The following is a 17,908-nucleotide window of genomic DNA, read 5'->3' as shown; positions in this document are numbered from 1 at the left end:
TTAACGAGGGAAGTGGGAGCACACGGGGAACACAGGTGACACTGATAATCATAACAAGACACAACAGGAGTGAACGCAACACTGACGGGAGACTGTCAAAGTAAAACAGGAAGTGCACAGAGGTTCAGACAGGAGGAGAGAGAGCACGGGGAGAGCACAGACATAACGGGCTGGGTAAAACATGGAATAAAACACAAGGAGAGACGAGGGCTCACAGATACACAGAGGGGCACACAGGGGGTAAGAGTCACAAGGGGAAAAACACATAAGGAAACAACGTAACAGAGCAACTCAGGAAGCATGGCCTAAATAAGGAACAAAATACATGAAAACTAAGAATACTGGGCCAACGTGGCCCAGGACCATGACAGGTAGCCCTTCGGGCAGGCACTCTTCAGTTTTTGGTAGCCCAAAATAAATTTAAGTAGCCCGAATAAAAAAGAGAGCAATTTTTTAATGTTCTGTTTCTGTTACAATGTATAATATTGTAACGGAAACAAATTTATCAGAAAATTGTTAAAATACAAATCACAACAACTGTATAAAAATTACAATCATCAACTCAAATACTTGTTTCTAATTGAACAGAAATTTCTATGAACTTGCAAGAACTGTGTAGAACATGAATCAGTCTGTGTCAGATCCTGAATCTGAAATTTCCACTGAAGTCAAGGGTAAGAGGTAAGGGGAACCAAGATCGAGGCCATTTGCTTTTTGAAGTTTGCAAAAACTGCTAAATTTGGCCAATGGTAGTTCACTCTTTGCAACATAGTACGCATTTGAAAGATTTTTCAGGACTTCTGCTTCTGCTTGGTTCATTTTTTGCAATTGCTGTTTGTTCTGGGAAAAATATTGCAGACTGAGCAATAATGCATTTCTTGCATTTCTCATGGGTTCTGATGGGGTCTTTCTTCAAATTACTGGTCCCAGTTACAAAGGCGCTTGTCGACTCAAATGAAATGAAACTCACGACACACCCGGCAGAACATCATGTTATTTAGCTCGTCATATTCCAGCCACAGAAATTCTTTTGTCCATGAAACCAAAAAAGCTGAGCTTTCTTTTTGCCTCATAGTCTGATTTGTCATAACTTTTCCGTTTTGTGGTCGGCTTTTATTTGGCTGCCCCTTCTTCACCCTGACCTGTCTTATTTGGCTCAGCAGAACTAAAATACCAGCGTAAATCCTGCTGCTTTTACACACGTACTTACATAACGGTCAGCGATTCTCTGCGCAATCAACCTCTCACATGTTTAAGCTTGCTGTGGGAGATTTCACTTGTCACGTTTGAATAGTAAGCTAATGAGTGATAAGACGATGTCAGAGGAATTGGTGCGCAATTAATCGTCACTCACCAATCAGTGCTGCCGCTCTCTACACACCGTTGGCGCGATCGCAAAGTGAAAGTGAAAGCAAAAAACAAGCGCAAATTCAAACACGATTTCAATATGTCACATATTGGCAGTGGCTCATCGATGCCAATGACATAATTACTCAGCTACATTTGCGAAAGAAAATGCAAAATCACTGACACATTTTTTCTTCCTATGATAGCCCGACGGGCAGGGCTGAGATGGATTTTGGTAGCCCGACTGGAAAAATCGCTAGCCCCGGGACGTCGGGCTAGCGATTTTGCGAGCCCTGTGATACTAACAGTATAGTATTGTTGGTCCATTCATACTCCCATGAATGTAAGAAGTAAATATAGCTGTCTCTGATTTGATGTATTTGTTGGTGGCTTAGATCTCTGCTCCCTCTTTGCTATCCTTTTCTTTGTTATAATGAAAAATGTAAGACATTATGATGAAAAAAAATCTAGTTAAGCACATTTTATTTTTCTTGCTTCTAATACTCATTTTCCCACTGCTGTTTTTTTATTAACCTTGATTTAATATAGACAGATAGCTCTATCTATAGCTGCTCTTTGAAAGAGCCAAGAGCTTGACTTTCCACTTCCTCCATGTAAAGCTTTACTGGGTGATACTGGGGGGCCTAATGCACATCCATGTTTTTGTCTGTAGTAACCTTTGTTGTATTTAAAGTATGCAGTGGTGAGGCAGAGTCTGGGGTAAACCCACTTCTGTTTTCTAAGGAGCTGTCTGGCTGTAGTCATTTTCTGACAGTCTCCACTGCCTTGGTTGTAAACGATACAAGTGAAAAAGGAGACCACATCGAACGACACAGTGGTTTCATCTGGATCCAGTGTAAGTTTCTGGACTCTTTAAGTGTCTTGAAGACATTTCACCTCTCATCTGAGAAGCTTCTTCAGTTCTAAAACGAAGCTCAGACGCCAACGAGGGAGAAACCAAATGACAAACAGAACAAGATTGTCATCCCTTATAAAACAGGTTTATCGGAGAAACTCAGAAACTCCTAATCTTCTCCAAGCACAACATCCCAGTGCACTCAGACATAGACTGGTTCATCCCAAGGACAAAACTCCCAAACACAAGCTAAACAACATAGTGTATGCTGTGCAGCGCAGCGAGGAGCGCTCAGACCTCTGCACTGGACAAACCAAACAGCCACTCAATAAAGCTATGTCTACAGGACACGATGGACAAGACAACAGGACAAGTCAGAACTTTTAATGCAAACTAAGGGTGTGAACAGACTTGCATATAAACACTCTGTCGCAGCTACTGACTATGTTGCTGCCATTCCATGTGCAATATTTTGATCTTCCCTTTTTTCTGTGCAATATTGTGGCAGATGTGCAATTATCATCCCCACCCTAAATGACCATAGCCCTTCTGCCCTTGTATACACCCCCACAATATTTCTGTGACATACACTGTGTATATAGTATATAGTACCTAAACTCGCTGTGCAAGAAACTGTACAATGACAATAAAAGTTCTAAGATTCAGCTGTCTAAGGGATGAAGGTCGTGCTTTCAAGGATCCCAATGTTGACATTTGGGACAGAGAAGACAGATGGTTTGAAAATGGAGTGAAATAAACCATCTATGTCCACTGTGAACGACCATCTTTGAACAGAGGGGGTGGCTTTCAACACCAACTGTCTGCCACCTACAATACAGTTTTGAGATTTCTCCCAAGGTGCCTCAACCCCCACTCACATCTTGCATCAGTTGATCTCAATGGGTCACATGATAGGGTGAGGCAAAGTGTCACAGTGGTTTCCCCATAAAGCTCTGCTGATAATCACCCAGGCATTTTTTCACACCTTGTGGTGAAGCACATGATCAATAGTAGGTCAACGACCCTGTTAAGGGACAACTCCCACTATGGCTTAAATACCTGTGACTCTCCACTATTTGGCTTTAGGACTGAAGAAGCTTCTCCGATGCGAGGTGAAAGGTATTCAAGAAACTTAAAGAAGTCCAGTGACTTTCTGGCTGAAAATGGGAATAGTCTTTTCCCCAGTCCCTTAGCCTAACATTAACTATCATAACTAAGTACCTAACTGGAACCTTTATCTTAGCTGAAACCTGATTTTACCTTAGCTATAAACCTAGTCTTAACCTAGTCTTAACTCTTTAAAGATGTATGACAAAGTTAGGACAAGCCAAAATGTTTAACTCAGATTTACAATATCAACAAGAGGCAGCAGCAACAGCTGCTTTGAATTAACTGCTATGTATGAGGAATCAATCATAATTTGTCTAGTTATTTTTAGCTTACTGCTGTATGCATTAGTCACTGCAGCTCACACATGCCTCCTGGGTCAGGTGCTTCAGGCATGTCCGAGGAGGCTGCAGGATAGACCCAGGACCCACCGGAGGAATTCCACCTCTTGGCTGCTCGTGTGCTTATTTACATTGTTTTGATATTATGGTCAAAATAATCCAAAGTGGTTTCATTATACAAATAAGAATAATGTTACTTGATTTGAATGAAAACCAAGTGACACCATAGTAAAAAGATGGTGAGTAACCTCTTAAATAATAATGTGGATTATATGTTTTATACACTTTTCATTTGACAAAAGATGCAAACTAGTTGTAATTTTCAAAAATAATTCTAATAATCAAATTTTGTTCCATTAGATGTTACAAATTGCTTAACTAATGATGCTTTGAGAAGAAATATGTTGTTTATATTATGATTGCTTGTTACAGTCATGTGCAGAGAATGGGCCCATCAGTCTGTGCAGTGGGCCCAATCCACTGATGTCAGTCAGAACAGGTCATCTAATACAGTCACATGCTCACTGTTACTGTCTTACTGAGCTCCTTACTGTTAACCTTGTTGACACATGACTGCTCTGCTAACTTCAGGAAATCATGTGATAACGTTTGTGATGATACCACAGTTGTTTCTTACATAGGAAAGAGGTGGAGCAGCTAACAGCCATGAATCACATAACTAAGGATGGATGACTTCAGAGGAACCAGCTGCCTGCAGTAGCTCCCATTAACCATCAGCAGTTTTCACATGCAGAGGGTTCACTGCACCAAAACCTTGGAGTTCTTGAACAGACGAGCTAACTACCAGTGACAACGCCGCAGCCATCACCACGAAGGCCCAGCAACCCTTCCTTGCATTGACTGTATTTTATAGAAGCACTATTGAAGGTATTCTCACTTAATACAGCATTCCTCATTTAGACACACTCCAACAGAGGAAACAGAAACTGAACAAGATCATGAGAACTGCTGAGAAACTCAATGTTCTCCTGGCCTCATCTTCAGGACATCGACACTAAGTGCTGTAGGCACAGAGCATTAAGCATCATCAAGGACTCGACTAACTCCCTGGTTCATACTCAGAGTCTTAGATCAAGGACAGCACATAGACGTCTTAACCAGAGCATGTGAGCAGCTCATAGGGACTGATTGTATTGTTTGCTTGCTACAATACCAGCTACCATTCATAATATTTATTTCATCTTCTGTGTGAAACAATGTTTTTTATGCAAAGCATGAAAATGACAATTGAAAGGAATCTGAATTTGAAGTCCATCTAAAGCATGGGTGTCAAACATAATACCGGAGTGCTGGAACTGGCCCAGCAAAGACTCCAACCTGGCCCCCTGGATTACTTTGGAAAATGTAAAGAAGGGCATAAAGTTTTACAGCTAAGACCTCCAACATAGGCATTCATGCTGCATCAAAATAATAGATAAAGAATTAAATCACATAAAAGTTATCTCATTATCTACTATAGAAATTGTTTTTTCACAGTGTCCACAATGAAATAAAAATAAATAAACAACATATTAGGATTGTATATTAATTGTGTCAAAATTTAAAATTTTTTTCATTTTTCTTAATTATATCTCATGGATTTAATGTATAATTACATTTCCTTTCACTGACAGTTCGGGCAGTTTCACTGGTCACTTAAAATCAAAGTGGGTTGTGCCATGTCTTTGTAGCTAAATAAAGATTCAGGTGCATCACCAGCCCAAGATTTCTACAGAGTAATGGAGAAGCAGGCTGTTGGAACTATTAGGAACCTACTGGGAAAACTGGAGTCCCTTATCTGGCCCTCCTTGCCTATAGAGCCACACCTTTTTCTTTTTTTTTTTGTTATAGCACAGTTCAACTGCTCCATTGTGGCACTATTGTGTGATGATTTTGCACAATAGTGCCAATTTTTCCCCTCGCTGAGATCACTCGTCACTTCTGGACTCTCATTTTTCAAAATGGTTTTCTTTGTATTCTGACAGCTTTTACTGTTTTTTATTGGATTTACTGAATTTGACTGTGGAGTGGCTGAAAACCTACACTGAGACCTTCAAATCTGCTGATGTCATCACTGCACTGATGCCTGGTTTCCTGACCTTTCCCAGTGGTCAGCTACCTTCAGTCAAGGTTACCCTAGCTAACTCAAGGATGCTCAGTTATTTACTGACCGTAGAAGCCATCTACGGTCAGTAAATAACCGTAGCTATCCTTCGAATTACTATCCTTCAAAAGTATGTTTTCAAAATATTTTTGAATACATACTGTTCATGTGTGTATAGTGTTGCAGAACTGTCTTTCTTTTCCCACGTCTGCACTGGGTAGGAGACACTCTGAATCTCATTGTACATGTGTTTAGTGACAATAAAAGGCATTCTATTCTATTCTATTCTATTCTATTCTATTCTATTAAGTCATCGATCTGTCCCCCTGGATCAGCGACTACATATGTCACAACAGAAGAGAGTGCAGAAAAGCTGAAAGAAGATACAAACCTCCATGTTCACTAGCGTCGCATGAAGGAGTTGCTAAGCACACTCAGCTAGCTTATAACCAGCGAAAAACATCTTATTTAGCTGGTCTGATTAATAAGCACAATCCAAGGCTCTAGTTTGACACCATTAACAGACTACTTACTCCTGATTCCTCCTCTTTACTTACCACGTTTTCTGATACTACTACATTTCTTTGGTGACAAGTTCAAAGGTATCAGATCATAATTTGAGTCTAGATGATTTTAACCTCGTCAAGTGTCTCACCCAGTCCTGCTTAATCTGATTTCCATAACAGTTCTCATTGATATTGCCTCACATGTGCACTCTTCTTCCTGCCAGACTGAGATTATCCCTCCTAAACTCATTAAAGAAGTTCTACCATTCATCTCCCCCAGCTTCTCTCCATCATATATCCAGTCTTTTCAGCTGGATCCTTGCTCCTTTCAGGTAGCAGAGGGAAATAATATCTTTGATAAATTAAAATTTGACAAAACCCCAGCACAGAAACTGCATCATAAATAATTACTAATGATATTCTCATGCACTTAGATCACAGGTGTCGAACTCCAGGCCTCGAGGGCCGGTGTCCTGCAGGTTTTAGATGTGTCCTTGATCCATCACAGCTGATTTAAATGGCTAAATTACATCCTCGACGTGTCTTGAAGTTCTCCAGAGGCCTGGTAATGAAGCAATCATTTAATTCAGGTGTGCTGACCCAGGGTGAGATCTAAAACCTGCAGGACACCGACCCTTGAGGCCTGGAGTTCGACACCCCTGACTTAGATAAAGGTGAGTAATCCATTTTAGTCTCACTGGATTTATCTGCAGCTTTTGACACTACTGATCATGCCATTCTTTTAACAGATTACAGAACTGAGTTGGCAACACAGGAACTGTTCTCAAAGGTTTTATCTAGCAGTTACTTCAGAATTCATGTTAATCAGTTTAGGCACCCCTTGTATGTGGAGTTCCCCAAGGATCTATACTTAGACCAATTCTGTTTTCACTATATATGTTACCCCTGGGTCACTTATTAAACATGTTCAAATGCATCTCCGACCACTGCTATGCTGATAATAAGTAGCTGTAGTTTTGCCCTGACGGTTTCTCTAAGGAAATCAGTCATTACACCAGTCATCTCACGAGCCATATCAAATACCACTGTCAGAGGCCATAAGAACATCATTTGTAACCTTCACTAAAGCTGTTTCTGTGCTGTGATGTGGCTAAATGATTATTTGTTAAACAAGCTTTACAGTACATAAAATCAAAATTCACATTATTTTAATTTAACTGAAAAGTTTATTACGCAGCACGGTGGCACGGTGGTTAGCACTGTTGCCGCACAGCAAGAAGGTCCTGAGTTCAATTCCACCATCAGGCCGGGGTCTTTCTGTGTGGAGTTTGCATGTTCTCCCCGTGTTTGCGTGGGTTCCCTCCGGGTACTCCGGCTTCCTCCCACCGTCCAAAGACATGCAGCTTGTAGGGATAGGTTAATTGGATAATCCAAATTGTCACTAGGTGTGAGTGAATGTGAGTGTGAATGGTTGTCTGTCCCTGTGTGTTGGCCCTGCGACAGACTGGCGACCTGTCCAGGGTGTACCCCGCCTCTCGCCCTATGACAGCTGGGATAGGCTCCAGCGCCCCCCGCAACCCTGAAAAGGAGAAGCGGAAGCGAATGGATGGATGGATGGAAGTTTATTTGGGTTAATATCACTAACAAAGTTACAGACTATGTTTATACGAAACATGTTTTCTTACTTCATTCAATGTATTTTAAGTATACATGTTACATTCTCTAACATGTACCACCTGCAAATGTGTAAGGAAATGGCTTTTGTCAGCCCATCTGATTTCCGTGCCATCCAAAGAAAATCTTTCTAGCTCCACCTCTGAGTGTGACACAACCACCACCATCTGATATCTTTGCACTGGCCTGCACATGGCAGGGGTTCACTACCAAAGCAACAAACTCTGGAGCCAGTTCTTGAACAGCCTTCTACATCATCTGCTGGGTCATCTGAGGTCTCCCCTACAGACTAAAGATAATTAAAGGAAGTTCCATACAGGTTCATAGTTTGTGGTGGAGATGTGGAAATACTTTTATTTTTATTACATGAAAGAGTGCAACAGGAGTATAATAGTCAAGTGCACTCTGCATCAAGGACAGAATAACTGCAATATATTGCGGACAAGTTTGTCTTTTTGCAACCCTCTATTCACACAACTGAGAAAAACTAGAACAGAAGTCTAATTTAGAGAAGTCAAAAGGGAATCCTCTGTGTCAGCAGGAGAAGTTATTTTCTGCTGCTCCCTTTTTCACAAGGGAGTGCCTCAGCGTGCCGGTCTGCATGTTTGATTTGGCCGAAGGGATTTGTATCTCCTCCCTGGATGAAACTAGGGGTCTTTCCATTTTTAGGCAAATGTGTAAACTGCTAGACTATCAGAGTTCTCTATATTAGTATTTAACTTAAAAATCACTCATTGTGCTTCCATGCCAGGGTTTCCTGCTTCTTGTTCAGCTGAACAATAACTGATGTGTCCTGTCACCAAACCTTAGCTAAGGACTAAACTCAAATACAAAGGGCAGAACAATGGCAAACAATAAAAGGAAGTGTACAACATGTGCCCAGGACAAAATCCACAATGAAATACATGAGTACCAAGAGCGATAGCTAGCTCACTGACTAACAATGCCACATTTTGACTTTTAACTGATACTTATGTCTCCAGTTGATTCCATGCTGAGATTCAGTATGGCAGATGGTGCTTTGATTATTTCTGCTCACTTCATACGTGAGTGCACTTTTGCAAGCTCCAACAAAGACTGGCTTTATGTGAGGTCCTCAGAACTCTTAAACTTCACTTTATGTATGATGATATGATTGAAGAGAGATAAAATAAAGACATGATGATCACATTCCCATAGCTCTGGTTATAATAGAGATTCGATCAAATGCTAGTACTGCTACTTCTGTTACAATCTGTTCTATCAGTGAGCTTCTTCTCCACTCTTTTTCAGATCTAAAAGGTAAAAACAGTTCTGCTGAGGAAAGAATCAAAACGAAGAGTAACTGTGATAAAGGTAAAGTCCAGCTCAGCTTTGTTGGAATGGAACATTCTCTTGTTGCATGTAGTAGAGTTCATCCTGAGCAACTTTCCTGTTTTTGTGGAAAGAAAAAAGGTGCGTGCACACACACATATATGCTCACTGGCCACTTCATTAGTTACACATGACTAACACTGGGTAGGACTTCAGATCTACTACTAGAAACATTCCTCAGAGATTTTGGTCCATACTGATGTAACACTGTCAGTTGCTACAGATTTTTTGCCTAAATATCCATGATATCAATCTCCTGATCCACCACATTCCAAAGGTGCTCTATTGCACTGAGATAAGGTGACTGTGGAGGATGTGTGAATACAGTGGTTTGAGATCATTTTAATTCTGTGACGTTGTGCATCATCTTGCTGGTTGCAGCAGTCAGAGGTTCTGCAATGATCCAAGAACACTGTGGTCAGAAATGGATAGACATGGTCAGCAACAGTTCTTGGGTGGGCCGTAGGGTTTAAATGATGCTCAGCTGATACTAAGGGGCACAAAGTGTGCCAAGAAAATATCAGAGACACATTTACAGCCACCTGAACCACTGCTACAAGGCAGGATGGATCCATTTATTGTCCAGTTTTGGTCAACCCATGTGTGCTGTTCTTAGCTGTAGCCCATCCTCTTCAAGGTTTGATGTGTTCAGAGATGCTCTTGTACATACTTGGGTTGTAGCGAGTGGTTAATTGAATCACTGTTGTCTTCCTGAAGCAGCCTGACCTCTACTAACAACAAAGCCACTCACTGGATGTTTTCTTTTTTTTGCAGACCAGTCTCTGTAAACTCTACACATGCTTGTGTGGGAAAATCCTATCAGGTCAGCAGATTCTGAAATACTCAAATCAGCCCATCTGGCACTAACAACGACGCCACGTTCCAAGTCACACAAATGAACTTTCTTCAAAATTTTCATGCTCATGTTGAACTTGTGTTCAAAGTGTGTTAGCAAGCAGCTCAACAGGTGTACCTAATGAAGTGGCCGGTGTGTGTCATTTATGTCCCCAGTGTTCATCTGCACCGTTTCCATAACAGTAAAAACAAATACACTGCATAACATAAATGTCTGTGATGATGTATCAGCCGAAAGAATCAGAAGAGCTGAAGGTGAAAACCTGGATTTGAAGCAAACACTTAAAGAACAGAAATAGTTTTGACTCAGGCCTGATGAAATCACTCAAAAATCTGCCAAAATGTTGAACTGACTGACCTAACACCAGAAACCACAGAAAGAATACCAACTGATCAAAACTAACAAATGACAGAGCAGTTTTATTCAGTATAACAGACGCAAAACACTTAGTCTAGCTACCAGAGGAGCAGACTTCTCCACCACACACGTCAAGTCAAGTCATCTTTATTTATATAGCACATTTAAAAGACATCAAGTGTCGGCCAAAGTGCTGAACAAAGGGATAATATAATAAAAGAATTAAAATAGAAAGAAAACATTTTAAAAAAGAATTGTAAGACATGTAAGAGTATATAGCATATAATGTACATGCAAATATGCACATACATATACAAAAACTGTACGCATTCACACACAAGCACACATATGTGAACAGAACGTATATACACATACAACACCATCCAATAGGATAAGAGACCAAATAGACAGAATAAAAAAGGATATCAAGGAGATCCCAAAGCCTTGGAAAATAAGTAGGTCTTGAGATTCGATTTAAAGACTTCCAAGGATGAAGAGAATTTTATGAAGGGGGAAGACTATTCCAGAGTCTCGGGGCGGCAATGGAGAAAGCCCTGTCACCTCTAGATTTGAGCTGAGAGCGTGGAACTGATAAAACCACCTGACTGGAGGAGCGCAGAGATCGAGTGGGTAAGTGCAGGCTAAGAAGATCTGAAATGTAACCTGGAGCCAAACCATGGAGAGCTTTAAAAACAAATAGTAAAACCTTAAAATCGATTCTATGTTTAACTGGTAGCCAATGTAGAGATGCGAGTACTGGAGTAATATTCTCTCTCTTCTGGTATACCCGTCAGGAGCCTTGCAGCTGCATTTTGAACAAGTTGCAGGCGTGACAGGCTTGAGTGACAAATGCCTAAATAGAGAGAGTTACAATAGTCAAGACGTGACGATATGAAAGCATGGATAACAGTTTCCAGGTCTTTAGATGACAGGATATTTTTGAGTTTAGAAATGCTCCTGAGTTGGAAAAAACTGCCACGAACAACTGAATTTATTTGCTTGTCCAGCTTGAGAGTGGAATCAAAAATGAAACCAAGATTTTTTACATGGGGATGTACATTAGCTGATAATGGGCCCAAATTGTTTCTTATGAGACTAATAGAGTCCTGCTTACCGAAGATTATAATATCGGTTTTGTCATGATTTAGTTTGAGAAGGTTCAGAGACATCCAGCAATGTATGTCGCTAAGACACTCTGAGACTTTCTGCAGTGTACTATCAGCACCTGGTTTTAGAGAGAGATAGAACTGTGTATCATCTGCATAAGAGTGGTAAGAGATCTGGTGTTTCTGAAAAATGGAGCCTAATGGGAGCATGTATAAGGAGAATAAGACCGGGCCCAGAATAGAGCCCTGAGGTATTCCACAAGTGAGTGTAGCTGGGGAAGAGTATTTGTTACCCAGCATCACAGAATATGTTCTGCTCTCTAGGTAAGAGGCAAACCATTTTAGAGCAGAGCCTTGAATGCCGACACATCTTTAGACGGTTTAATAGGATTGTGTGGTCGACAGTGTCAAATGCTGCGCTCAGGTCTAAAAGGATTAAAACTGTACTTTTTCCAGAGTCAGCAGCTAGAAGCACATCATTGAACACCTTCAGTAGAGCAGACTCTGTGCTGTGGAAGGCTCTGAAACCAGACTGATATTTGTCCAGAATATTATGCGTGTCTAAGAATGAGGATAATTGGTGGAGGACAATCTTCTCAAGAACCTTAGACAAAAATGGCAGCTTAGAGATTGGTCTAAAATTGCCAAGAACTGACGGATCTAAACCAGGTTTTTTTTAGAAGCGGCTGGACAACAGCTTGTTTAAACAAGTCAGGAACAGTTCCATATGAGATCCTGCCATTTACAATAGCAAGGATGTTGGGGCCGACTGTCTTCAGCACATCTCTGAGAAATGGTGTAGGTAACATATCCAAGGGGTACGTAGTTGGTTTCATGTGCATTATTATATCAGTGAGATGGGATAATGAAACCGGTTTAAATTCTGAAAAAAGGAATGAACATGTAGGTGGTTCAGAGGGGTCTTGGGATGGGAGCGGGATATGTGCTCGGATATCATTAATTTTTTCAGTAAAGAATTTTTGAAAATCCTCAGACGTGTGTGGGGCAGTCTCCGATATGACTGATGTGGTGGGATGCAGGACAGAGTTGATTGTATTGAATAGAACTTTAGGATTACCAGACTTCTTGTTAATAATCATGGAGAAATAATTTGCTCTTTCTACCTTGATGGTGCGCTGATAGTTATTTAAACAATCTCTAAACACTTGATAAGAGACGTGGAGCTTATCTTTCTTCCATTTTCGTTCTGCTTTCCTGCATTCCTGCCTGACGGCACGAGTGACCTTATTTAGCCAAGGCTGAGTTCTAAATTTTTGCCGTCTACATTTTAAAGGAGCACTTGAGTCCATTATGTTGGTACAAGCACAATTAAAACATGCAAGAAGCTCATCAGGATTATTGCTATGAGGAGAACTTTCATCAAAGGTGGCTAAAGGAGATGCAGCGAAGGCAGCTGAGAATTGGGGAGCAGTTTCAGGTGTTATAGGACGTATAAGAGGGGGAGCCTGGGTTTGTTTGGGGGATGAGTGAGGGGTGGGAATATTAAACAAAATGAAATTATGGTCAGACGGACACGCATCAATCATTTCAACGCCGATCACTGAGAGCCCAGATGACAAGATGAGGTCAAGAGTGTGGCCCTGCTTGTGTGTAGGGCCATTGACAGACTGGGTCAGATTAAATGAGTCCAAGAGTTGTAGAAACTCCCTAACCAAAGGTTTAGAGGGGCAACACATATGGATATTGAAGTCGCCAAGGATTAGAAGCCTATCAGTGGTTGGTAATGTCACACGTCATCTCTTATATTCTGTCATCTGTATATTCAGAGAAATAGCACAAAACCTTGTGTCAGTATGAAAATACAGCAGTACTTATTGCCAAGTATTTCAAGCAGGTACACATTTTGTGGGTCTGTAGCTATGAGACTCTGTAGTGCTTTGCAGCCTATTCTTTATCAAAGGATGTTTATGGCCACTATACATGTTGAGTTGCCTCACAGTAAACTCAGTCATATCAGTGTATGTCAGAGAGACAAAGTGCTTCAAGTGCAAAGAATGAATGTACTAAATCAGTCTGTGGGACTGCTTAAATGTGACTGTAGTGTACGGCATGTTAAAGGCCTGTGAGAGCGGGACAGCACTGGCTCTGTCCTGGTCTATATGTGTTAAATGAGTTCTACAGCTATAGTCAGATATTCCATGAGTTAAGGCTCTGTTACAAACAGGCCAGTCACAGCACTGAAGCAGATGCTGTCCCAACTCTGAACTCTCCAAACATAGCTATGCTCCTTGCCTCTTGGCATCAACATCAACATGTCACAGTATACCTTTACCATTAAAACTAAGCACGTAGGAAAATCGGACCCCGAGTCCACAGCAGGTTGTACAGTTTCCTTTTCTTAGAAATGACAGTGAGATGAGCTGCTGTTCAGTCTGCTGATGGTGTCGAAATTAAAGCGCAAATAAATCCTTCTCTCTGACTCACTCCTACACACCTCACACACACCGAGTATTTCTCACCGAGCCGTGAAGTCCTGTTAAACTGCTCTAGTGTGGAATGACTCTGACTCACTAGCCTACATCACACAGTTCTCTTGTAAACAGGCTCATTTTTGTTGCACAGATCAGGTCTGTGTCTGAAACAAACCCAGCTTGTATGCAGTGGTACCGCGCTTTTATTCCCCTCTCATCTTTTTAATTCAGATCCTTCACCGAAAGCTGAAATAACACCTCGCTACTTATGTTTAACAGGCTCAAGTAAAGTTTACTTGTGTAAACTTTAACTACATTATTCCACAAGCCTTATAAAGTTGTTGTTGTTGATACTTTATCCATCATTATATGTAAGGAATGGACTTTCTTACTGTCTCTGCAAAGAAACAGGTGTAAGGAATCTGTGAACTCTGGAGATACTTCAATGGCATCTAACAGATGGCTAGGTGTGTTCGATGCTGCAACATTAAATATGCTCCCAACAACAAGGAGCTCCTATCTCATTGTTCCTTTGATCTGCTACCTATCTATCAAAAATTAAGGTGCTCACAACAAATATTTGCTTTGAAGCTGTACTTCCATGTACGTTTGCATGTTTTTATAAATCACTGTCACTAAAGTTCATAAAGAGTCAATGCACCATGAGTTTTGAAACAATTGATTACAAACAATAATTCATAAAAGTGCTTTCTATCAAACATTCTCCCAAGGTCCAGTGGCTTACCCAAGGACACTTTGGCAGACTGGGATCAAACTACCAACCTTGGGATTAGCAGATGACCTGCTCTACCTCCTGAGCTACAACCACCCTTAATATTTTAAATTTTAGTGTGAAGAGTGACACATGGTCAGGATCACAAAGTGTTTGTTTGGATGAGGGTAATTCTCCAGGAAATGTTGATGCAATGTCCTCTTGGCTGTTATACCGTCGGGTTTCACTTCCTTTGTATCACAATGTGAACTCTTTAAAGACACAATGTTGCAAGTTGTAACAAGTTGCATCCTGTCAGGAGACCGTTTCTGTTTCTCTCAGTCTCCCAACATTTCATAGCAACAGTAGTCATATGGCCCACACAGTAAGATTGTGTGTGTTAACATTCCAACTTATGACATTTGTCCCCTGAGATTGCCAGCTGGATTTGGGCTAAACATACACTTCCTGTTTTATCTGAGCAGAATATTAATTTTACTTGTTACAAACTCTGCTGAACGACACTCCTAACCTAAACCAGAGCAGATTGGGCATAAAAACATTTAGATTTGGAAAATCCCTAAATGACTAGAAAAGAGTCATTGTTCTTGTAGGATCACTACATGGATTAGATAGTGTAAATGATTCATAAACTCAACAGCAGTTGTTACATTTAACTGAATATGTGAACATGGCATTCAGAGGGCTCTGTGCAAGAATCAACATTATTGTGTTTCCTAAAAACAGGCAGAGTATTTTCATGATGTTAGTACAGCTTCACACTAGGAACCTGATAAAACCAACGCAACAGTTCTGACTTTGACTATATGCTCAAAATCACAACTTTGTTGTGATTCTTCTCAGAGGAATTTGTTCAGAGAAGTGCAATCTATCGCGTGCAAGAACCTGTGTATGACTGCCTTTACAGAACAGCACCACTGATTCAAACCACAACTGAGAGAAGTTTGCGGTGAACATGCGCGCAAGAAGAAAAACACGTGTCAGAACCCAGCCTTTTGCAGGTCTTTATGAAATAGTACCAGGAAAACACCGCGGTGGTAAAGGAGAAGAATGGCAACATGAACTGTTTGCTGATGTGTTCAGCAACATTCAGGAGACCCTTCTTCCAAAAGCTTTGGGACAGCTACACCCTTCATTTTTAAACAGCGTCTGTATGAACCGCTGAGTAATGGCACTGCTCCCAACAAAGCTGCCATACTACGAATGACCGTCACCAACATGTCATATTTACGCAACTGTAAAGAAAAGTACACGTTCTCTACCAGTACAGCCGAGTCAGTGCAGGGTGTGTCAGCGGGCTGCTGGAGACCACAGCCACACGCTGCTTTTAGCAAGGACCCACTACCCAACAAGCCACTGGATTGTTGTCTGTCCCACACACGGAGGGTCGTCTTCTCTCCCGCAGGCCCCAACTAAAAGGCATTTCATCATGCCCACTGTTAAAGTGATGCCTGACTGAGAAACGGGGGCACAAACAAGCCTTTCCACAGCCCAGACAGGATGGCAGCTTTAACACGCGCAATAGACACTTTACTTTCCGCTCACGCTCAGGAAAACCTGCAGTGCATGCAGCAGCTCAGTTACCTAACGTGAACTGGTGTTTTCCACATCAGCGCCTTGGAGAAAAGCTCGTGCACGCGCAGCAGTGACACGAACTTTTGAGCCAAACTCCGGAGCAAAGAGCTCTGCCGCTGTGTGACACGCAGGGCTGAGAGTTTCTGTGAACACCTCTGAAATATGAACGCAGTGTGGAAATGTGTCGGCCTGTACGACTTCTGTCAATCTTGTGCGGAGTTTTGTCTCCCTGACGAACTCCCAGTGCGTCACAGCGCCGAGCCCGGACACGCTGAGAGCCGCTCTGTGGGCATCAGTGCAGCTGCTTCTCTTTCAGCTTACCTGTTAAGAGGCCGGAGGGCAGCAGAAGGCAGTAGAAGAGCCAGACAACCACCTGAAGATCCATGGCAGAGCACGTCAACACCGCGCACACGGCACGAAGGCTGGCTCGCTGTCAGACGCACTCCATTTGGTCTAAGGTGGCCGATTGCTGTCCGAGCCGTTACTCCCTAACGTGAACACTCACACTGAAGCTCCGCTTCGCGCTGAGCCGAGGGAGGGGGTCTTCTGTAGGGAAAGCTGGAGGCCGGGCTGAGGCGGCTCCGCGGCACATGGAAAAAGTGATTCACGGGCGGTCCGTGTGAGGGGCGTTCATACTGCAGTTGCTCATAGTCGCCTCCCTCTCTCGCAGTCTGACTGCGCGTTAAAGTTCGTGAAAAGCGCTCACAGCACTCAGTCCTTCTTCTACTGACCCTTTCACGCTCTCCCGTGTCAGCTCCATGTCAGTCAGTACTCGGGGGTACCTGAGGCCGCTCCTCACATCAAGTTAGGCAACATTCGTATAATAATGCGGTCAGGTAGCGCCCCTCTGCGTACGCAGGGTGATGCAGCACCAGCGTGGAGAGGTCACCGTGTTGATCCTGATGTGATGACTTAGAGAAAAATGTAACTGAAATGAATTGAAATAAACTCGTGGCGCTCAGCAGCCACTCCTGACTGCAAAGCAGTGAAATTACGGCTTATTCTCTCCAGATGTTTCCGCATTACAGAACTCCAGATATCAGCTGATTTTCTCACAGGTTTCAGTTACGAAGTCGACAAAAGTTTGGATTTGATAAATCTGTGGCTGTGGTTTAGTGCGGACACTGAACCACAGAGCTCAGCTTCCTGCTGCAAATCACAGAAGAGATCAATGGCTCATCCTGTGGCTGAATGGCTGCTGTGGACCATTCAAAGCTCACTACTCCACGCACAGTGACGTGGATGTGATTGATTGAACTGGTGTTATTGCCCCCTCCCCCGCCCCCCCAAAAAACTTTATTAAGCAACAGTATACAGAGAATGGATACAAGTTTGAACATAATTAATACATGCCAGGGGGTGCAATATAAAAAGTTACATAGCCTACATTCGAATAATTTGTAATTAGTACAAATAGTAATTGTTTTTTAGCCTTTTTATTAAGTGATCCACTAATCAATTATCAGTATCATTATAGTTGTGTTTAAAATTATGCTTTTGGCTACTGTATTTGCATTTATGGAAATAAAATTTAGCTAAGATAACTAACAGATTGATTATAAGGTATACATCTTCCTTTTTTGCCTTCGAAAGAAACAAA

At 41.8% G+C, this 17,908-nt stretch overlaps 1 protein-coding gene across 1 annotated transcript in view; it reads right to left on the bottom strand.

Moving 5' to 3' along the window:
- Positions 1-17,111, bottom strand: part of piezo1 (piezo type mechanosensitive ion channel component 1 (Er blood group)) — an 89,917-nt gene extending 72,806 nt beyond the window's left edge. Inside the window, exon 1 of the mRNA XM_005461429.4 lies at positions 16,630-17,111. Within this exon, the coding sequence (XP_005461486.1) occupies positions 16,630-16,693 (64 nt within the window). The 5' untranslated portion in view covers positions 16,694-17,111. The remainder of the gene's footprint in view (positions 1-16,629) is intronic.
- Between the last annotated feature and the right edge of the window lie 797 nt (positions 17,112-17,908).

Source organism: Oreochromis niloticus, linkage group LG13 (assembly GCF_001858045.2).
Source record: "Oreochromis niloticus isolate F11D_XX linkage group LG13, O_niloticus_UMD_NMBU, whole genome shotgun sequence".
Taxonomy (NCBI): domain Eukaryota; kingdom Metazoa; phylum Chordata; class Actinopteri; order Cichliformes; family Cichlidae; genus Oreochromis; species Oreochromis niloticus.
This window is presented reverse-complemented; position numbering and strand designations above follow the sequence as displayed.